We start from the raw sequence: 21,921 nt of genomic DNA on the forward strand, positions 1-21,921 counted from the left end.
CAGGAAGTTGCACCACTTCCTTTCACGCTCCACAAGCAAAACTAAAATGAGGCGAAGCGTGAAAAGAGTCACAATATGCTACGTTTTATTAACATCAACATCTGAAATTCACATGGAAATAATTTATGAAGCACAGAGAGAATGACCTGTTTAATACATGTGGTTAATAAAGTCTACTAAAATAAAGCCTTTGTAAATAATAATACTTAAAATACTATAAAAAGCACTCATGTACCTAATGAACACAGTCGTAAACGAGCGTTAATACGTATGTGACAGTTTAACAGAAGCATTTGTCACTTGAGAAGCTGCTGAAATCCTGATTACCAAACAAACATGTACAGCATAAACCATCACTAAGCCTCCCTACAGTTGCCTGATTCCTGATTGGTTGCCTGATTTCATCACATCCCATCATACTTCTGATTCTCAGCAGTAAGACTCTGGTTGCTCGGCGAGTTCGGTTCCTCCACAAACACGCCCATAGACACCAGGATGGCCTTTGGAACCGGGTGTGAATGGCGGGACGTGAACGCCTGCTTCAGGCTCTGACTCATGGGTGACGGTTTGTAGTCCATACACGCCACTCCGCGCAGACTGGGTGCACACGTCACCTCCCATTTGAAGTAAAGCTGGCCATGCTGGAGAGCGCAGATATCTTCTCTCACCCCGGCTGTCAGGTCTCTCTTACATTCCCCCAGCAGGTCGTCGTCCCACTTGTTGTCCTCATCCCATACCTCAAATCTCACTGTTTTCCCCGCTGACAGATTTTGGGGGCCCAGGTCGAAAGTCATGCCCCAGTGCGGGTCGTTGTTGTTGTAAATGACCTGGGTGCGTCTCTGCACCTGCCCGTTGAAGAAGACCTTCACGTAGCCGTCCGTGCCGGTGGTATGGTCGCCCCACAGGCCCTTTGCCCATTGCACGATAATGACGACCCGGGCCATGCCCTTTTGGGTGGGGCAGCAGTCTGCATTAACGCCGGGTTCATTGTGACACTGGCAAACGCAGGATTCCCCTTCTTTGCTCTTGACGCCTACCTGGCAGGCGTTGCTGCAGTTCCTCCACAAAGCTTTCTCCAGAATGTAATGGCTGATGGCTGAGCGCAGGTTTTTGCGCGCAGGCGTGTTGGTGGGGAGTAACTCGTGCAGGGCGATCAGGGAGTTTGAGACGACGTCTGGACTCTGTGAGAGAGAGTTCAGCCAGTCTTTGTAGGCGGATGGGTCTTTGTCAGCTGAGAAGAGAAGCTCGGGCTCTGTGGTGTGGCCTCCCTTTATTTCTGTGAATCTGCAGTGGAGAGAAGGTGCAGTGTGGTTTTGAGGGTTAATCAGTAAGACAACAAGCCAACAAATGGAAGTTACAGTGAGACTCTGGCAATTTCATGAATTTTCTGGAGATAATTGGCATTTCGTTGTTGCATAAATAGCAACATGGATCCACAGTAATCCCTTGAAAAGCTTATGGAGCTGATACGTGAATGGCACAGACAATGTCAGTCTCATTGTTTGGACCTAAATGTTACAGATCTCTGTGTAGGGAGGATGGCTCCTCTACCTGTCATTGAAGAGGCTGGAGAAGGACAACTTGCTCTCTGTCTTGCTCATGTCTTTGTTGCAGTGTTTCACTTCAGCCTTCAAGCTGCTGGCACCGATGGTGGCAGATGCCTCCACCTCCAGGCACATCTGCACATCCTCTACACTGAGGCCCTGCAGACTGGCCTGGCACTGCTTGATGCTGGTCACAGACTTAACACTTCCTCCTAAATTCACCTGGAAACACAGAAGACATGTTGTAACACCTCACATATGGCTGCTACAGCATTACACACACACACACACACACACACACACGTCACTGCACTTTTTGTTCACCTTGGTGATGTAATGGGTGCCAAAGTTGTCAATCAGTTTGTAAAATCGTTGTTTGTTTTCAGGACTGTAGGTTTTGGGAAGTTTGCTCAATGCCTTCTTGAATTCCCTGTGTATCTTGGGACTGCTGGACAATCTGTAGCTGTTCCAGTGAGGAACGGGGCAGAGAAGAAGATGAGAGGAAGATGAAACAAGAGTTTTATTACATTTATTTTCACGAGTATGATCTGCTTACCTGTAGAACTGGCAGATCATGCTCTGGCTGGTGAAGCTGAACTTGTCATTCTTTGTTTTCTCCATTGAGTATTCGGCCAGGTTAGAATGAGTGCCAGCAAGCATCAATGATCCGCCTCTTTTTACCAAATCAACATTCAGATCGACCTTCCAGTTGTTTTCCACCGAGGAGCTGCTGGAGCTGACGAGAGACTCGCTGGATCTGTGGAGTGTACTGGACACTTTCATGGTGCAGGCCTGGTTTGGTCTCCAGTCCACCACGGACAGGGGGATCTTCTGCATTTTGCCCTCTGCAAAGGGGTTGGCACACATCCTGCATGTGTTGTCCTTGTTTTTCCACAGGTTCATGTCGATCACATAGGCTCCTTTGCGTTTCATCTGGGTGATGTCGAATCCCTCCCCTGCCAGGTTGGTGCCCGGAGCAAATTCAGCACTTTTGCACTGGCCTGGCGTCCCGACCGTGCACGACTGATGCGTAGGCGGAGGGAGGGAGAGCACGAAGCCGACACACACGCAAGCGTTCAGTAGAAACATGTTGGTGTGTGACGGGATGGATCCAAACTGATGCTTTATCCCTAAAACAGAGACATTTTAGCTTTAACAACCATAATCTCTGGTCAAATACAGAACTGGTCTTCACAGAATGTTGTGAAAGGTGAAATGAAACATTAAGCATTTCAATTGAAACACTCTATAAAACATTTGATTAGTAATTAACCCTAATATCCACTGCATATAGTCGTGTGGTTCCTGACTTACATATGAACAGGGTGAGGGGGCCACACAGACTCTTTATAATGTCCTGTGGCACAAAATTACAGTCCATACAATAGCCCAGTACTTGGCTGTAATAAGCTGTGCACTTCCCCGAGGTAACATAAATCAAACCTTTATTTCCAAATGCTGAATAATTAAAGGTGAACCCCATGGAAAATGTCCCACAGGAGGTTGCGTGACAAGGAAGCAGTCGCATTCAAACGCAGCAAAAGGGCGATTTGAATACAAGCAAATCATTCTTACATACCTTCACCGTGCCTGTTCGTGCAGCATGTGTGAGTGTGAGCTTATATGTTGGTGCTTTTAGCAGTGGATGAGAGGAGGTGGTGGTGGGGGGGGCGGGGGTGGGGGGTGGGTGAGGTGACAGTGGTCTTCACAAGAACAGGGGAAAAAGTGGTTTGGCAGTTTCAAACTCAGGAACTGGTGGCGAGGGGGGGGGGGGGGGGGTGTTGCATGAGTAACTCACAGGTTAAAGCGAAGTTTCTGTGAGGGAGGATTTCCAGTCAAATACTAACCAGACACCACAAGACCAATTTATCTGAAGTGGTGGTGTTAAATGTGGCCACGCTGCAGCACAGAGATATGCAGATTGATATGTTACTAAGTTTACAGAATGTCTTTCAAATAAATACAGGTGTGGTTGATAAATCAATAATTACAGAATAGGTTCACATCTATCTATCTATCTATCTATCTATCTATCTATCTATCTATCTATCTATCTATCTATCTATCTATCTATCTATCATCCATCCATCCATCCATCCATCCATCCATCCATCCATCCATCCATCCATCCATCCATCCATCCATCCATCCATCCATCTATCTATCTATCTATCTATCTATCTATCTATCTATCTATCTATCTATCTATCTATCTATCTAATTGCACCATCCCACGCAGGTTTGGCTGAGGTCAGAGCCTCATGGAGGAGCAGAGGTGGGGCTGGCGTGATTCATCCTCCTCCTCCTCCATCAGTCCTCTCCCATTAGAGGAGCACAGCACGTCACTTGCTGCTTTCAAGTGCTCCTTGTAAACTTCCCCTCTCAAGCACAGGCAGCCTTAAATAAGTGTTGCCAGTGCATCCAAGCACTTTCAGACATCAATAATTTACAAAATTGACCCTTTAATCAATGGGTGTCATCTTGTGTTGCAGCACAGAGCAAAGATTAGAGCAAAGCACTGAAATTTTATCAACCAATCTGTGCATGTCCAAGCAGCTCTCAGGGAGCAGACTCTCATAGTAAATAATTTAAAGTGACTATGTGGTTATCTGTCCTGGCTCTTGTCCAGTTCCTCACATGTGTTATTCAGTGTGAATAATCGATCATTTCCAGCAGGGGTGCAACTAAATGGTGGGCCCTGTGACGACATGCCACTCAAAACAAATGTCATTTAAACACGAGTGTATTGAGCACCACTAGATATGACCCTTCACAAGGAATTGGAATCTTTCTTATTGCGTCCATGTAGGGTTTTAAGTCATGGAGCTTTCAGTTTTAGACCTTCTTTTAACTCCCTCATAACAGGTCACAATAGATCACAAATATGTTACAAATGTATTGGACAATTTTATGTCAACCCGGTGTGTTATACCATTTCAGTATTGCTGCTGGCATTGTTATGTTCTCTGCAATAAAAATCGCAGAGTAATATTAATGAATTATGAGAGTTTCAATGTGTTGCATTTGTGTTAACCAGTAACTTGTCAGTGTTTACACTTTCTGTATGCGCACAATTGATAAATACAATATTTCTGAGCGCACTGAATGCAGCTACAGTATACTGTCGGCATGTACAGTCGGTGCCTAGAATAAACGACCGGCATCAAACCACCAACAATCAGTCAGACACTTACAGGAAATCCGGCGAGTTGGCTTTCAAAATATAATATTTGGGCCATATTTAAAACTAAATAATACAGTAACATAAACAAGAAAATGCACTCAAAGTACTGCATAGTATGTCATGAACAAAAACGTGGACATTACAGATATTTGATTTTTTAATCCAGGCGAATAGACTACTCTTTGACTGTCTTAAATTGTGACATTGCACAGAATTATTGTCAAGAAGCCGATTCTTACATTTATTTTCATTAACACCTTGCATACTTTTTCCATAAAAGGTGAGATAAATATTTTCCATATTAGAATGTCTGCTTTCAACTCAGTGCCGTTTATCTTTAAGTTGATGTACGTTTTATTTGTATGACGTATTTATCCAATTATGTTAATTGCAGTTTATTTGCTTCCTGATTTCTGTTATCTGTTTTATTACACTTTTGCCTGATTAGGGTTTATTACTGATTCAACCCTTGACCAGATTTCTTTATGTCATCTGAGGCTGCACCATAAAACGCTCGCTAAAGTTTTATTTTGAAACCTGACCAGAGAACTTGTCGTTATCCTATATGTTTTGACGCTAGTGTTTGGAGGATTTGAGGCCGCCGGGGACATTCCGCTACTCCGCATTTCAGGGAATATACCCAGGAATGATGGTGGGAAAGGATTTGATAATATGTAAATGGAGGAATATTAAAATAAGCTCGACGGGGCGGACCGTTTGTCTTCGGAGTCAAACGGCTCAGATATCAGCGTCCACCTTTACGGGACAGCACCGGTAGCCGACTGGCTCGGCTCAGCTAGCTAGCCTGCAGTCGGTCACCAAATCTCAGCCGCTCAGTCACGGATCTCCGCCAGCGTTTGAATATAAATGGAGAATCTGTTGACGTGATGTCACTTTGCTTTCGTCTCACTGGAATTGTGTCCCGCTAGTGTTATTGTTTGCTGATAACACCGAGCCCGCTTCTTCCATCACTCGGACTCGGATGGATGCTCGGCGCAGACGGGAGCACACGCACAGCATCACTGCGTTCAAGTCCCGGCTGGTCCGCTGGAATGCTAACTAAGGAGGAAGTGGCTCGAACATGACCGGGAGCGTTTCATCTCTCAGCCTCTCACGGAGTTCACTCGCCGCGGAGACGCCGTTTCGATGCCGAATGGAATGACCGTCCCCGGTTCGCACCATGTATGTGGCTGGCCGCGTCTGTCTCCAGCCCTGCGGATGACACGCACACAGGTACCGGGGAGTACCGGACGCCCCGTGGCCGGATAGCTAACGGAGACCTGAGGTGAGCTAGCTAACGGCGAGCTAGGCGGCTTACAGCACAAGAACAACACCTCACAGAGACACCAATGGTATCCCATAAGGTTTTAGTGGCAATAATCCTCCTAAACGTGTATATAGGTGTACAGTCTCTTTTTTACTTGTTCGGTGGCGTGGTGTTAACCCTCGTGGTTGCCATGGCATTCTTAAATGGACCCAGGCTGCTGGACTGGGCCAGTTCACCTCCTCATCTACAGTTCAACAAATACGTCCTGACCGGGTACCGACCCATCTCCTCCGTGCAGGACTGCATCAGGAGCCTGTTCTACCTGCACAACGAGCTGGGCAACATCTACACTCACGGTGAGTCAATGATGATGATGATGATGGAGCTGTTATCTCTGCCAATGATGAAGACACAGAACTTAAACCTGGATGCTCTTAGGAATCAATAGGGTTTCCGTCTTCCATTTGGAACACGTCCAATACATTAAGTCACTTTGGTGCTGCCTCTTCCTCTGCCAAGCCTCACCTCACATGCCGTAGACCATCCAGAGCGCCTCCACAGTCGATGCGTTGTTCTTGTCTCGTATCTATGTCAACTTAAAGAGTCAATCATAATTATTGATCAACAGCCGTCAATCACGTTTTGCCTCACGTGCGTCAACGTTTCAAAGGTCAGATTTCCTCCTGAAGGTGTCTCTGAACAGAAGATGGCAGGAAGAAGCTTTTGCTCTGACCCCGAGTCTTTAGTAATACAATATGTCACCGTTTAAATTACATTACATTACATTACGATCATTTGGCAGACGCTTTTATCCAAAGCGACTTACATTACATTACCACCCTTCGCAGAGGGGGGAGCAATTGAGGGTTCGGAGCCTTGCTCAGGGGCACCTCGGCAGGGGCTCGAACCGGCTACCCGGCTACCCTCCGGCTACCCGGCTACCCTCCGGTTCCCAAGCGGAAGCACTACCCACTGAGCCACTGCCTGCACAAAAACTGTAAACAACAACAACAACAACAACACATATAAATGTGTTGGAACCCTAAGTTGCCTGCATTGTGATGTTAGTGTGCGTTGTTGTGACTCTGACGCTGCGGCTGCTAAACTTGCTGATGGAGCTTCTTCAAAGTGAGGAGTGATTTTTATGATTTGTTTCATTCGAAGCTCACTGAGGTTTGGACCGCTGCTCAGCCGCAGTGAGGCATTATTAAATGTCGCTCTGGGCTCTGAGAACTTTTAATGGGCATTGATTTAATACCATTTATGAAAAAAAACAAGCAGTGTACAGATTAATCGATGATGATATCCTTCTTCTTCTTGCATCAGAACACATGGCAGAGAGACCGGTACAACGGGTTCTTAACTTCCTCAGTCTAAAGGTCGTCAGTTTGTGACGCTCCCAACTGCCGGCACACACACAGAGCAGCGCACCTGGGTTTCCTTCCTACAGTAATGATGTCATGTTTATCCCAGTGGTGGCAGTTTTCTGTGCGGCGCTCTGCCGTGTGAAGCTGGTCTGTGTGAAGCTGGTCTGTGTGAAGCTGGTGTGTGTGATCCTGGTCTGTGTGAACCTGGTCTGTGTGAAGCTGGTGTGTGTGAACCTGGTCTGTGTGAAGCTGGTGTGTGTGAAGCTGGTCTGTGTGTTTCTTTACACTTCAGCTGTTTCCTGAGCTGCTCTTTCTTTTTTTTGCATATTAACCCCAAACATCCTGACCACAACCCCGGCCTCTCTGAAGCGAGCGGTGCGAGTCCCCGATGAGGGTCACGCTCGGGTCGGGGGAGGTCCTCCGCACCGTCCACCCCTGAGTGTGTGTGTGTGTGCGTGTTTGTAGAGATAACGCACTTAAAAATAGACGTGTTAGACCGGGACAAATGCCTGGACATTGGGAAGGACAGAAGGGACCAAAGGGAGGGAACGGCAGGTGATGTGTGTGTGTGTCATGATCGATGACGATGTGGGAATCAGGTTTCTGGTTGCTGGTACGTTTGGCACAGAGCGCACAGCGAGCCTCTCTCTCCCTCTCTCTCTCTCTCTCTCTCTCTCTCTCTCTCTCTCTCTCTCTCTCTCTCTCTCTCTCTCTCTCTCTCTCTCTCTCTCTCTCTCTCTCTCTCTCTCTCTCTCTCTGTGTCTCTCTCTCTCTCTCTCTCTCTCTCTCTCTCTCTCTCTCTCTCTCTCTCTCTCTCTCTCTCTCTCTCTCTCTCTCAGCTATTTGGCTCCCCGCTGCCTGAACTAAGAGCTCAGCGCCGGCGTTGTCTTCCTCTTGAAGGATAACACTAACAGTTCGCCTCCACTTTGCATTATTCCTGCCGGTGTCTACACACACACACACTTATACACAGCAAAGTTGAAAGGTGTTCAAAGGCTTGAAATGTTCTGGCTGTAGATCGTCCATCACGCTAACATGAAACCTTAATTCAGTTTTGTTGACGCGTCTGTGCGCTTGCGTTGTGCTTGTGTTGAGAGTTTTTGCGTTGCCCTGCGCATGACTTCACGTTTTCTTTCCCGTCAGTCAACCAGCAGCCACAGGAAGAAGAAGACCACGAAGATGTGGCTTTCACACACTTGAGTGTCAAGAGAACTAATGACGCACCGCAGAGTCGTCACAGGAGCAGCAGCCCAGTGGAGGAGCTGAACTCCTGTGTGTTTTAAGGAGATAAACCTTCTGTATTAACCTCCGCTCTCCCCTCTGCCCCAGGTATCCCTCTGGTGTGCTTCCTGGTCCTCCTGCCTCTGAACATCCCCTGGTCTCAGATCAGCGTGACGTGGCTGGGCGTGGTTCACTTCCTGGCCTGCCTGTCGCCTCAGCTGGGCTCGGTGCTCTATCACCTCTTCATGAACCACGAGGGGGGGGAGCCCGTCTACCACACGCTCCTCAAGCTGGACGTGTGCGGCATCTGTATGATCAACACACTGGGTGAGCACCGGGGGCCACGGGAGTTAGACCTGTGTGATGTCATTCATGAGAGAGAGAGAGAGAGAGAGAGAGAGAGAGAGAGAGAGAGAGAGAGAGAGAGAGAGAGAGAGCGCGAGCGAGCGAGCGAGCTGTACCCCGAAAATAAGACCAGTGCCCGCCTGTATGCCAGTGTTTCCTGTTAACGTGTGTGTGTGTGTTTCCTTGCCTCAGGGGCCCTGCCCATCGTCTACAGCACCCTCCTGTGCTACCCCTTCACCCGCACCGTGGCCCTGTCAGTCTACATCCTGCTGTCCAGCCACGCCATCTACTGCGCCGTGACGGCCCGGAGCAGCGTTCGCCGGCTGCGCTCCTTCGCCTGGCAGGCGCTGTTCCGCTTCTCCTTCTTCCTGCTCCGCTGGGCGGGCGTGGGCGGCGGCAGCCCCACCTCGCTACGCCACTTCCTCACCATGGACGCGCTGGCCGTGCTGGGCGGGGTCATCAACATCACCCGCATCCCAGAGCGCTTCCGCCCGGGACTCTTTGACTACTGGTGCAACAGCCACCAGATCATGCACGTGCTGGTGGTGGGCTCCATCCTCTACCTGCACTGGGGCGTGTTGGACGATCTGCTGTGGATCAACAACCACAACTGTCCCACGGACTGACCCCGCCCCCTCTGCCTCCCCTCCCCCCCCTCCCGGCTCCTCGCAAAGGAGCTCCGTGGGGAGGGGAGGGGTAAAGGACCTGGCAGGGGGCGGGGCATGGGGAGGGGCGGGGCCTGATGTGTTGTGAGGTATGTCGTTGTGCATATTCAACCTGCGCGCTCAGACCTTGAATGTTCATATCTCTGTCCATCCTGACGACACGCACAAGCATTAGATTAGGACTCACTGGCCACACACACACACACACACACACACACACACACACACACACACACACACTCACACTCTCACACACTCAAATTAACTTGATAAAGTATCAAACACTGTACAACCTCAACTAAAGGCCTCACAGAGGAGTTGTGCTTTAGTTGACGATGCGGCTGATTGAGAAACAAAACGATCGCAATGCTCAAGGTCTCTCAGATGTCATTGTTGCTACCTATGCAGCATATCCATAACTCACCTCATGGACACAACACACACACACACATCCTCCCTAACACTTATATTTTTATACTACATGTACCCTTAGTGCTGTACAGCGTTTTCACAGTGTACGACAAAGAACGGGTTCCTCTGTTGTTCCTTGTTTTGAGGCGTTTCCGTGCCGCCGCCGCCTCTCTTGCTTTACACGCGTGTCAGTGCAGGAAGCCAAGCGGTCGAGGGGGTTCACTCCTGAGCGCGCGCCTGCCGCCATCGCGTGGATCGGGCCCGCACAGGAGCGGTGACGCCGCGGCGCCATCGGCCACGTTTGCACTCGAAACACGACGCCGATAACAAGCAGGCAGTTTGAATCGGAAACACAATAATGTACACATACTCGTTTACAATTTTATGTTTTAGTCGCTATGTACTAATTATTTATTCATGCGTATTTATGAAACTATCACGGTGCGTTCATCACACAGGGTTTTCTAGCTCGTTAATGTAATCATGTATTTATAGTCTTCGCTTCAAACGTCCACACGGTGCTTCAGTTCCGATATAAAGTTTCTGTTTTTACACTGAAATGTCACGCGCACATCCAGGTGGGAGGGACTAAAGTCGCGTTCAATGCCAATACGTTCTGTTCAGCAGCTCCACTGTCACGTTAGAACAGACCGACCTCACAGAAAGCTGACTCGGCAACTCGGAAACAACATTTTCCGATGAGGATCTTCTATTTATTGTACTTCTGCTCCGTTTCTATGATTCACTCATACACATATATAACTGAAAATCAATGTGATATGATGGAGGCTCAGCATTTTAAACTATTATCAATGGAGTTCTTTGGAGGTTTTTAAAAAGCATTACGTCCATTTTTAACGTTTTACTTGAACTAAGAGAGGAAGAAGCTTCACTCTGACGGCGCGGCGTTAAAACGAGCACTTTGCATTTAAAGCCTAATATTTATACACGCCGACGTTCACTACAATAACCTGAAGCTTGAATGAAGCAGATTCCTCCCTCATCGACTCGCACACACACATAATCAGCGGTTTGTTTGGCTCCCTTTGTGAGAGAGAGGACTCGTGTTCTCTCACTCCTCTCAGCTTCACTCGCACTTTTCTAGCCCGCGCTGAGAAGGTCAGACGCTCTCCGGAATCAAACAGGAATGAACCCCCGAGACCTTTTCGTCACGTAGGAATCACAGCGTTGGGTTGCATGTTGGGGATTTCTGGGCTCCGGTGCTCCTGAACGTGTCGGCACCGGGCCCTGCTGTGGCATTTTGGGTTGCTACCCTTGAGGAATTAGTTAAGGTGCCGTGATTTTGACTGGAGAGTCGTCTGAGAGGCGAACGAGGTCGAGCTCGTGTGTGTTCTTTATTTTGTGGAGGTTTGGTTTCCTGACGATGTTTTGCACTTGTTTCCCTCGCCGACAGTCACAGCCGCCGACTCGTTGCCAATCCTCTCACCTCCACTTCATCTTGCCAAATTAGCCCCGTCTGAGGCGTAGCACCTCTGCTTCCCGTGCTGACACTGACTCACACACGGAGGAAGACGGTCTTTCTCGCGTTCACCAGCCTCAGACTGCAGCCCCCCCGACCCCCTGACCCCACTCTCCCCTGCCCCCCCTCCCTCGGTGAAGAGTCAGACACGCCTCAGTCTGACACCGCAACATTTCCCTTGTATGACCAGAGTACAGAGTACAAGCTGAATTATAATGTATTGCTGGCCACTGAGTGGAGCTGACGTATGCATGATCGTAGCTGTAAATCACAAACTGATGTCTCATAGCCTAGTGCTCGCTAGACGCTTGTTCACTGTAACCAACCACACGGCATGCCACTCCTGGAGGAGTTCTTACAGGCTATGGGGGGTAGAGAGGGGGGGTGGGGGTGGGGTAGCGTGGGCGGGGGGGGGGGTGATAACACTACATGAAAACGATGGAGGAGATCAGAGGCAATACAACACTATCAGATAAAACTGCACTGTTGAATGATTTTCAAAAGGGCTTTGGATCAAAGGAGATGACAATAATGAAGTCCATATAAATAATGTAAATACGTGTATGTAGATTATATCAACATACAGAGCAAACAATGTACCCAATTAATTTTTGATACGCAAAATGGTAAGTAAAGGGAAGAACTCTGAGCAGATTTGGGCTTAATGCTAAGCTGTGTGAACATGCTGCTCTCTTTCAGAGCCAAAGTGAAACATGAAAGCGGGCGGAGGCCTCTGATTAATATCACAAAGCCTCCATTTGTTTCCATATGGATATGAGCAAACACGGGGAGGAAATGGTTGCGTCGGTGGTTTGAGCTCTAGTGTAGAATGGTTTGTTATTTTCAGACCCTGATTAAGAATGCTTTTGATCATTTAGAGATGTAAGCGGTTTGGTTTTGTTTTGTTTTTAAATATGCGGGAAAGACATTTGTGACCATCGTGGGGGGAAAATACTGTGGGCATGTGAATACCTCGTGACTACCACTGGTCTATCTATGCATTAACGGACGGAGAGAAGGGCGTAAAGAGCGACGTGGGTTAGTGTTCTCCAAACAGGTGTCTCTGCTCCACTGTAACAGAGGGATTTCACTCCAACATCCTGGGTTTACCAAGTCTCAGGGTGCTATAACAGTAGCTGTAACATCCCAGGCCTGACTTTCGCTGCCTGAAACATGGCGGCCGGTCGACGAGACTCCCAGCCTAAACCTCCTCCTGCCCTCTTTGGCCTCTCTGTCTCGCTCGTGAATGGGAGTAACGGCCGTAAAGGAGAGAGAGAGAGAGGGGGGGAGAGAGAGGAGGGAGAGAGGCAAGTTAGAGGCTCGGCAGAGAAGGGAGTATGTCTCTGAGAACCATGTTACAGGAGTGGAACTAGGCCTCTAATCGGTCTTTGTCCTTTTGTCTGTATGTTCATTGAATATAACAATGACCTGATGTATGGAAACATTACTAACAAACGCTGTTTTTTTAATAACACAGGTGCCGGATAGCCTGTTAATGACTTATTTATAATGGATTTACCTGTCCAAGCTGTTATTTACTGATTATTAAGACTACTGTTATCCTGTGGGAAACTGCTCCTCATAGTGACACTGGTTTATGTGTACAGATGACGATAATGAAGGGAGCGTCCTGGAGAGTCTGTCTGTCATCGTCCCCCCCTCTCCGTCACTACTGCAATGACACACACACACACACACACACACAATGTGAATATGGCTCCATCTAGTGGCCGTTCGTGGCACTGGCGGCGGGCCGACTGCAGCCGTGACTGACTTGACGGGATGGAACGCCGTCAGCGCTGGTGAGAAGTCCTGAACACATCGATTGGCAAACCGTCAAACACACGTTTCCCCACACGGGTACCAACTACCCTCCAATCCGTCCCCTCCGCCCCATTGCACTAACAGGGCCATTGCGTCCCCGGCGAGCCTCGTTCTCCTCGCTGAAGTGCCCACGGACAGACACGGTTTTGTCCCACATCTGTCCAACATTTGCGACCCATGTAACAGACAGACAGACTCTCCTGCTCCTCAGTCTCCAGCAACGATTGTGCAATAAACTGAAGTCTATTTTTTTGAAACCACCCACAGGCCTCATCTCTTGTCTTGTTTTTTGATTTGTGTGTGTGTGTTGCGTGTGTGTGTGTGTGTGTGTGTGTTGCGTATGTATGTGTGTGTGTGTGTGTTGCGTGTGTGTGTGTGTTGCGTGTGTGTGTGAGATGCGTGTGTGTGTGTGTGATGCGTGTGAGGGTTGATCTCGATTCTCAAAGAGGTTAATTTGGGGTCAGCAGGTCGATATTTGGCTTCATCTCGGCACATGTTCAGATAAACGTTGGGACTGTATTCGCTGTGTAAAGCAACAAAGTCAGCGTCCATTTCCGTGCTATTTCTATCCGGTCGTCGCCTTTAGAAAGTTCTGCATTTCTCCTTCCCTACATCTCGTTGCCCTCTGCAGTCTCTCTGCCCGTTACATGTCACAGTCAGAGGAGACCCCTCCCACTTCCACCTTCATTTGAAACTCTCACTTCCTCCATGTCGTGTAGTGATGTACATTAACGCGCCGCCGTTCCCCGAGTCCTCATTCTGCACGCAGGGTGTTTAGGTGCACTACCGGAAAACTCCTCGAGCTGAACCCCACGACCCCCAGGTAGGCCTGCAAGCATCACCATCACACTCCTGCACTCCACACAGTCCATTCGCACACATATGCAGCACAAATAAGCAGCAGCAAGTTAACTAGGATAAGTAACCGGATGCAAAGTTCCCTCTGTTACATATTGTAATAGGTTTGTTTGCAATGACTAGAAAGAGAAGTGAGAGAGAGATTATTGTTGTGCATTGAGGTGCTTGGTAAACTTAGGGCCGCCTCTATAAAGGATTATTACATTAGGCGCAGAACGGCCACAGTGGTCTTGTGATGCAGATGCAACTAAACAGTGATGGAGTCTGAGGCGCGGCTGGATTTCAGGAAGTCAGATGCAGAAATGGAGGAAAACACCAAAATGTTTGTTCCAGACTTTGTGTATTTGGTCACATTTGGACTTCTCTCAGATGATACTTGACTGAACTTGTAAAGGTTTTGAGGCTTTCTTATCAGTCAGTACTTTGCCTCCTGCTCTGGCTTAGGGAGGGTATGATGTGCAGGGAGGACACGCAGCTGTGCAGGATAGGTTGTGAATGTGAGAAAAATAGGCTTTGTGGTTTTTAGTTGCTCACTCCAAAGGATGTGGTGTAACTGCTACTCGCGGCACCTCACCTCCATTTTTAAGCTTGACTCCGTAATTGGTGATGAACTTTACACTGTTGAGCCTCGTGCATGTACGAGAAGAAAGCAGCACCTAGAATCCCAAACCAGAGATAGAGATAGAGAAAGAGAGGCCAAAGCACCAGACTTAGACTAGAGGAAGTAGTTGTGAAAGGCTTTGCTTCCTCTTTTCTTGGCTTTCCTGCCGTCTCTTTCAGCTGTTTCGTCAGCTTTGTGTCTCTCGGTGTATTTCCACATGAAAAACCCATCTCAAACTCCTAATCATAAAGGCACATGGGTGTGATTTACATGAGTGCATGTGTACATTTATACAGGCCATATACTGTATATTCAGTCAGGTTTTTGTGTTTGTGTCCCATCTCGCACAAAGAAACGAGACACGTCCAGATTATTTCAGTCTTAATTCACTCCAGGTTTCCTTCATTAATCGCCCGCCTCTTCATCCCAACAACTAGATCACAATGTCCAGGAAGGTTGTAAGGTCCAGTAAGTTCCGTCACGTCTTCGGCCAGGCCTTGAAAGCCGACCAGTGTTACGAGGACATCCGCATCTCGCAGATGACATGGGACAGCAACTTCTGCACCGTGAACCCCAAGTTCGTGGCCATGATTGTGGAGGCCAGCGGCGGGGGAGCCTTCCTCGTGTTGCCCCTCAACAAAGTGAGTCCAGAAACCTGCACTGCACCGTTTCACACTTAAACCATTCCTCTTTGCCTTTCCGCCTCTTACTGTCATACCATGTTTGGGTATGTGGATCATAGTGACACTTTTTTTAACCCTGCGCTTACACTTCAGAATTTGAATACAGCCAAGTCTGATCGCACATACAGCTGAAATAGGAAGTTCGCCGCCGACTTTGAGTCTTGCCGCACGTCACTCACTCTGCTGTTCAGAGCTTTTCACCATATTAGGAGTGCTTGAGTGTCAACGCTGTCAGCAGCAGGATGTGGCCTCTGCCTGTTACTTTGCACTCGCCTGTGCACAGAACATCAGGTTGCTTACATAATCTTTTTAAGATACATAATATATACAGATAGATTTCATAAGGTGTGAAAAGTGGTGATTTGCTGTCCTGTTGGTCCAGCAGAATGTGAATTTAACACCTGAACTTGAATGTGATAGATGTGAATCACTGAGATCATCTGGATGTTGGAAAGTGGATGCAGGATTGTTGATTGTTTCTTGTAAATCGTGGAGGGAATTAACTCATTCAGCATAGAACTGCTGTGGAAACAAATGGTGCAGGAGGTCATTTGTTTAATGTTGACTTCAGTCAACGTATGGATTGGTATCAGCTGACGATTCATTTCTGCCTCTCAGCTTCTTAACCTTCATGCTTTCTTGCCTTCCTCCATCTTGGAGTTTCTGACGCTGATAACTGTACTCACCTGGTCTCTCTGTGCAGACGGGACGCATCGACATGTCCTACCCCACCGTGTGCGGCCACACAGGCCCCGTCCTGGACATCGAGTTTTGTCCTCACAATGACAACATCATCGCCAGCAGTTCTGAGGACTGCAGCGTCATGGTAACGCGTGACGACATTACAATCAAAAATATGAATCTTTCTGACTTCTTTGTGATATGAAATTCAGTGTCCAAACATCATCTGTGGTGTGTGACAGATCTGGGAGATCCCGGACGGTGGGTTGATCACGCCGCTCACAGATCCCGTGGTCAAGCTGGACGGTCACTCCAAACGTGTGGGCATCCTGAGCTGGCACCCCACCGCCCATAACGTGCTGTTGAGTGCAGGTAACACACTCCACCCAGCGTAGAAAAGGTGAAAGTCACATTAAAATATGACACGACACATTTACAAAACAAAGGTAAAACGTGTGAAAAGGTAAAGATAAGAGGACAACAGGAAATGCAGAAATACAGAGAATTATTAAAATTACAACTGTTAATTGTGTTGTTAAAATAAATCACATCTATCATAAAGATGAGCAAGAATTTGCAGATGGAAATCTTTAGGGAAATGTCTTGATTTGGATTCATTCTGAGGTCGGAGTTCCTTCAAATGATCTCTGCTAAGATATTTCTCACCACTTTTCTCTCTCTGCCGCACCCTGACAGGCTGCGATAACGTGGTGATCCTGTGGAATGTGGCGCGCGGCGAGGCGATGCTGAGGATGGACAGCGTACACACTGACATGATCTACAGCGTCTGCTGGAACAGGGACGGCTCCAAGATCGTCACGTCCTGCAAGGACAAAAAAATGAGAGTGCTGGACCCGCGGAAGGGAACCGTCATCCAAGTAGGCCCCCTATCTTTTCCTAATCAGAATAAAATGATCGATCACCCTGTTTGCTCATTTGAAATGGATGACTTGAACGCCCCTTCACTCAAACACACATATGTCATGACTCAGGAGAAGGACAAGCCTCATGAGGGCTCCCGGCCGGTCAGAGCCGTGTTTGTGTCCGAGGGGAAGATCCTCACTACCGGCTTCAGTCGCATGAGTGAGAGGCAGGTGGCGCTGTGGGACATGGTGAGTGTCAATGTCCTGTATGTGCAAGCTTGTAAACACTTACAATCACTGCTGTTTGACTGACTGTCCCTGACCAATTCTTCTTCAATCTTTGTCTTTTACAGAAGAACTTTGACGAGCCGCTCAACCTGCAGGAACTGGACACCAGCAGCGGCGTCCTGCTGCCATTTTATGACCCAGACACCGGCGTCGTCTACCTCTGTGGCAAGGTCAGAGCTTCATAAATAAAACTCTCTCTGTCCCTCTCTCTCTCTCTCACACACACACACTCTCTCTCTCTCTCACTCACTCACTCACTCAGTCACTCAGTCACTCACTCACTCACTGAGCTGATGTCTTTATTGGCTTCTTCGTCACAGGGGGACAGCAGCATCCGTTACTTTGAGGTGACAGATGAAGCTCCTTATGTCCACTACCTCTCCATGTACAGCAGCAAGGAGAGTCAGAAGGGGATGGGTTACATGCCCAAGAGAGGCCTGGAGGTCAACAAATGTGAAATTGCCAGGTAGTGACATATATAGTTTTGTAGAAGAAGGTTCGCCGCGACCAAACTCGACGTAAAAATCTGAACAAAATATCTTTCCACCTCTAGGTTCTACAAACTGCATGAGAGGAAATGTGAGCCTATTGTCATGACGGTGCCCCGCAAGGTACAAAACAAACATAAGCTAAGTCTCAAGGCTAAGGTGTAATTTGTGGGTCTAACTCTAATCCCTCTCCGCCCTGCACAGTCTGATCTGTTTCAGGAGGATCTGTACCCAGAGACCATTGGGCCGGAACCCTCGGTGGAATCCGACGAGTGGTTTGACGGGAAAGACGCTCCGCCGACTCTGATCTCCTTGAAAGACGGCTTTGCAACAACCACCAAAGCCAAAGTGTTCAAAGTGCACAAAAGTCTCCTGAAGACCACGACTACCTCTGCAGGGAATCCAGAGGCCAGCAGCGGGGTGAGATCATCTTCAGCTCATGAATGTGTCAGAAGACAGCTCATTGGTTGTAGCGATTAGAATTGCCTCATTTTAAGCTGAAGGCTGTTTGTCTGACGCGTGTGGTTCTCTGTCCGTCCCTTAGGAGGTTCAGTCCTTGAGCAAGGAGGTGCGGGATCTCAAACAAGCCGTGGAGGCGTTGACCAAGCGTGTGAGCGAGCTGGAGAGCCACCATTAAGTTAGAGCAGCTCCACCATCCAAACAGGACAAGAGCAGAAGAGAAGAATTGTGATTGTGAATGAAAAAAGGGAGACATCAAAAGTTTCTGCCGGAAGCTTGAATTTTGTTTATTTGGTTTGTCTGATCACATTTTTATAAGTCATGTTTTAATATATGCTTTTTGGAATAAAGTTGACTGTCTGTTTAAAAAATGCAACAAACTTAATTTCTTTCACACAAACTTTTAATCATTTACACCCCAAAAAAAGGTGAGTTTGGTTCCTTTGATTACTTTGTCTCACCGTCGGTAACGGAAACAAATACAGACAATAATGTACAGCATGAAGCACCTGAAGGGGCCGTGTGGGAATCTGAACCTAAAACACTGATTTGCAGCTGCGATATGAATACATCTTCAATATGTCAGAGTTTGACGCTTCATGTTTATAATTGGAAGCCCATACACTTAATTCAGCTGTAATGGTTGTTGATGTACAGCCTTGGCCACACTAAACTCTCTCACTCTTATACATTAGTAGCTTATGCACAACCCACCTGACACCTGATAATAAAACAGCTTTACCTGATAAGACAGCACTTTAACTATGACATCCATAACAAAAATGAGCCGGTTATCACCAGCATTCAGTATTTACAGTAACTTCTGACTATTTCATCCAAACTGACCCTCTATCACCCGTGTTGCTGCTCCCCGTGTTTCTCCAGTCCCCTTCACTGAAACATTACACGTAATTTTTGCCAGTTGAAGCACTGTTGCTGTAGTACTTGGCGGTTCCCCCTGATCCGCCTGATTTAGGCCTGCTGAAGCAGCAGAGCAGACCTCCGGCCAGAAGCAGCAGAACGCCACCCGCCCAACCCACAAAGATGCAAGCTCCCAGCTCCTTCTTCAGGGTCGCGGCCACCAGGGGATTGTTGAAGTCTCTCACGACGTTGTGAGCAGACCAGCTGACGGGGACGATCATCAGCAGGCCGGCCAGCAACAGGCCGATCCCGGCCACCAGGCTGATCTTGGGTTTGGCGTCTTCGTTCTCTACGCAGGTGGTGAATTCGGCCCCGGCGAAGAGCATGAGGAGGCTGAGCGAGGTGACCAGACAGCTGATGATCAACATGGCGCGGGCGGCCTGGATGTCAGAGGGCAGCACCAGCAGGGAGTCGTAGGTTTTGCACTGCTGCTGGCCTGTACTCTGCACCACACAGTTCATCCACAGGCCCTCTTGTTGAGTCTACACCCACACACAAGAGAGAGAGAAAGAGTCATTCAATGAATCATCATCAATTTCCAACAATAATATGCGAATCTACTTCAAATTTCAACCAAACACACAAAGCATCTCAGGGTTTAAGTACCTGTGCAGTCACAATACTGCTGCCAGTGAAGGCAGACACTTTCCACTTGGGGACTGCGAGGCACACGATGGCTCCGACCAGGCCCAGGACGCCCAGGGCCACACACACGATCTGAATACCAGAGGATGCCATTCTGGAAAGAAACGCAGACAAACAAGCATCGGGGTAAGGAAAGTGGTTACATTTGAGTTTTTTGGTTTCCATCTTTCATCTTTCATCGTTCAGCTCGACTCACTCGCCCTGATGACAGAGGAGGATATTCTTATTCTTATTATATCTTACAACAGTACAAAGTGGGAGATCTGTGTAGGTGTTGTTGACGGGGTAACACTGTTTCACTATGGGGTCTTTTTAATGAGCACATAGCTAAACACACACTAAGACAAACACCCATTCCCCTTTTCAGGTCTCAGGGCTATGTTTTAAAAGAAGCTCATGTCCCGACAGGCCTGCCGCCTTCTCCTCTTCCTCCTCCTCCTCTTCCTCCTCCTCCTCCTGTGGATCAGCCACTCCTGGGCGTAAACCTTCACATCTCCTCACTAGGATTTGCCGCCTCACTTATCAATGTGAGACCCCTGCTTTGCTTCATACAAATGATGGAAATAAACAGAACCAAACTTGGCAACGCAACTATGAAGAACAAAGGAAGGGGAAGTCATAAAGTACCTTCGATCGCCATCCACAATGATGAAACGTTTTTATGTCACTTTAGGAAACATCTATTGGTTATTTTTTAGTTACTCCTCATGTTTTCTATTCCTCAGATGTTTGTGCTCAAAAGTAAAGTAGATTTCTTTTTATGTCGCCTGCTCTTTGATCCTTATGTGTTACTGTATTCTATATTGTGAATGCAGCAGGGAATCACCATTCAGCCTCATGTTGTACACTTCAGATCCAGCTTTTAAATGTAACAAAAACCCATCGCAAACTCATCAGCTGGTATTAAAGTTAGATTATTCTTAAATAATACCACAATCAAATTTTTTATGAAAATGTATGCAGTGTCTTACCTGCCCAAAAGGAGGTATCTGCACAAATGCACATAATTAAAATGTATGAAAGGCGATGCTGAAGCCGTCTGTGCCCTTTTTTTACCTTCCAGGTGCTTTTCTCTCCACTTTATATGACGTTTATCTGATGCTCACAAGAGGAATTATACAATATTCAGATAATCCCCAACCAACTTGATCACCCTCTGTCAGAATCAGATCCAGAAACTACCATTCTTATGAATAATTACCAATGAAATGGGTAAAAAGTGGATTCATTTACCTGAATGTTGTTTCCCTGTGTCCTTCAGCGAGTTGCTTCCTCTTTTTAAAGAAATTAAATCAACACTGCTGGTTGCTGATATAGTAGTGTTGTGCAGTGTCTGGAGGAGGGGGGTTTTGTAGAGGAATGTGAGGTATAGGGTGGGGTTGAGGGTTATGGAAAAGGGAGGGAAGAACCTGGTCCTGACTGGACTTGTCCTGGACGTTTGCTTCCCTCTCTTTTTGTATCTTGGAGTTCAGGAGAAGCTTTCACAAAATCCTCTTCAGCGTCCAAAATGTACACTTTCTTGACGTAGAGCAAAAGGTTTTTCATCAAAACTCAAACACAGGATCATGGTTTTCTTTGCAGGGGCGATGATGGAGATAGTGATAATAACACTATGTGAATAATCTTGTAAAGAAGCAGAATCGTGAGTCATCTGGAAGATTTCCCATTTTTTTCAGTCTTAACAAATGAGTACCACCCAGCTCCCAATACCTGAGCATTGCAGACACCTCCCCACCTCACACACACACCCACGCGCTTACCTCTGTCGAAATTGTGACGTACGCGAAAACACAGACATGGTTGGTTCAAGGTTTTGCGTAATGAGTGGGGTTTGATGGTTTGATGGGTCACGGAATGGAAAGAAAATTAGGCAACAAAGGAGTGTTGTGCGACTTATTTGTGAGATTAGATGCAGTGAAACACATACATACACACACACACACACACACACACACACAAACACACACACACACACACACATTGTTGGAATGTAACATACTAATGTGGATAATTTTGGATATGACTTGTTTGGGCCTGAATGGACATGATTAAATGTTTAGGAGGCATGCATAACACAACAACACCACTTCTTATACTGAGATAAACACAATATTTTGTAGCTGTTT

The 21,921-nt window shown here is 47.5% G+C and overlaps 4 protein-coding genes across 4 annotated transcripts; 2 read left to right on the plus strand and 2 right to left on the minus strand.

The window, feature by feature from the left end:
* Window positions 1-68: 68 nt before the first annotated feature.
* On the minus strand, window positions 69-3,197 carry LOC142992652 (perforin-1-like). Its single transcript, XM_076143154.1, has 5 exons — window positions 3,124-3,197; window positions 2,101-2,674; window positions 1,869-2,007; window positions 1,552-1,766; window positions 69-1,284 (listed from the first exon to the last, which is right to left on the minus strand). Exons 2-5 carry the CDS (start codon window positions 2,631-2,633, stop codon window positions 405-407), a joined length of 1,767 nt encoding a protein of 588 aa, XP_075999269.1. The 5' UTR covers window positions 2,634-2,674; window positions 3,124-3,197; the 3' UTR covers window positions 69-404.
* A 2,067-nt stretch (window positions 3,198-5,264) lies between these two features.
* paqr4a (progestin and adipoQ receptor family member IVa) lies at window positions 5,265-11,860 on the plus strand. Its single transcript, XM_076142781.1, has 3 exons — window positions 5,265-6,351; window positions 8,692-8,910; window positions 9,121-11,860. Exons 1-3 carry the CDS (start codon window positions 6,078-6,080, stop codon window positions 9,552-9,554), a joined length of 927 nt encoding a protein of 308 aa, XP_075998896.1. The 5' UTR covers window positions 5,265-6,077; the 3' UTR covers window positions 9,555-11,860.
* Window positions 11,861-13,987: 2,127 nt separating this feature from the next.
* coro1a (coronin, actin binding protein, 1A) lies at window positions 13,988-18,600 on the plus strand. Its single transcript, XM_076142779.1, has 11 exons — window positions 13,988-14,131; window positions 15,205-15,408; window positions 16,154-16,276; window positions 16,374-16,503; window positions 16,828-17,009; window positions 17,124-17,243; window positions 17,348-17,452; window positions 17,603-17,748; window positions 17,836-17,893; window positions 17,975-18,190; window positions 18,315-18,600. The coding sequence occupies exons 2-11, from the start codon at window positions 15,211-15,213 to the stop codon at window positions 18,405-18,407; spliced, it is 1,371 nt and encodes a 456-aa protein (XP_075998894.1). The 5' UTR covers window positions 13,988-14,131; window positions 15,205-15,210; the 3' UTR covers window positions 18,408-18,600.
* On the minus strand, window positions 18,581-21,180 carry cldni (claudin i). The gene is made up of 3 exons (XM_076142782.1): window positions 21,029-21,180; window positions 19,757-19,889; window positions 18,581-19,632 (listed from the first exon to the last, which is right to left on the minus strand). Exons 2-3 carry the CDS (start codon window positions 19,886-19,888, stop codon window positions 19,132-19,134), a joined length of 633 nt encoding a protein of 210 aa, XP_075998897.1. The 5' UTR covers window position 19,889; window positions 21,029-21,180; the 3' UTR covers window positions 18,581-19,131.
* Between the last annotated feature and the right edge of the window lie 741 nt (window positions 21,181-21,921).

This window comes from Genypterus blacodes, unplaced genomic scaffold, assembly GCF_046128005.1.
Source record: "Genypterus blacodes isolate CSIRO-AG114 ecotype Tasmania unplaced genomic scaffold, CSIRO-AGI_Gbla_v1 ptg000022l_1, whole genome shotgun sequence".
Lineage (NCBI taxonomy): Eukaryota > Metazoa > Chordata > Actinopteri > Ophidiiformes > Ophidiidae > Genypterus > Genypterus blacodes.

What these genes read in the sequence shown, in the direction of transcription:
- coro1a (XM_076142779.1), top strand. Translation starts at nt 15,211, where the DNA reads ATGTCCAGGAAGGTTGTAAGGTCCAGTAAGTTCCGTCACGTCTTCGGC. An exon ending in TAACGTGCTGTTGAGTGCAG is followed by an intron (nt 16,504 to 16,827) that starts GTAACACACTCC and finishes GCACCCTGACAG; the next exon opens with GCTGCGATAACGTGGTGATC. An exon ending in GGAAGGGAACCGTCATCCAA is followed by an intron (nt 17,010 to 17,123) that starts GTAGGCCCCCTA and finishes GTCATGACTCAG; the next exon opens with GAGAAGGACAAGCCTCATGA.
- cldni (XM_076142782.1), bottom strand. Translation starts at nt 19,888, where the DNA reads ATGGCATCCTCTGGTATTCAGATCGTGTGTGTGGCCCTGGGCGTCCTG. An exon ending in GCAGTATTGTGACTGCACAG is followed by an intron (nt 19,633 to 19,756) that starts GTACTTAAACCC and finishes GTGTGGGTGTAG; the next exon opens with ACTCAACAAGAGGGCCTGTG.
- paqr4a (XM_076142781.1), top strand. Translation starts at nt 6,078, where the DNA reads ATGGTATCCCATAAGGTTTTAGTGGCAATAATCCTCCTAAACGTGTAT. An exon ending in GGGCAACATCTACACTCACG is followed by an intron (nt 6,352 to 8,691) that starts GTGAGTCAATGA and finishes CCTCTGCCCCAG; the next exon opens with GTATCCCTCTGGTGTGCTTC. An exon ending in CTGTATGATCAACACACTGG is followed by an intron (nt 8,911 to 9,120) that starts GTGAGCACCGGG and finishes TCCTTGCCTCAG; the next exon opens with GGGCCCTGCCCATCGTCTAC.
- LOC142992652 (XM_076143154.1), bottom strand. Translation starts at nt 2,633, where the DNA reads ATGTTTCTACTGAACGCTTGCGTGTGTGTCGGCTTCGTGCTCTCCCTC. An exon ending in ATGATCTGCCAGTTCTACAG is followed by an intron (nt 2,008 to 2,100) that starts GTAAGCAGATCA and finishes TCACTGGAACAG; the next exon opens with CTACAGATTGTCCAGCAGTC. An exon ending in TCCAGCCTCTTCAATGACAG is followed by an intron (nt 1,285 to 1,551) that starts GTAGAGGAGCCA and finishes TCTCCACTGCAG; the next exon opens with ATTCACAGAAATAAAGGGAG.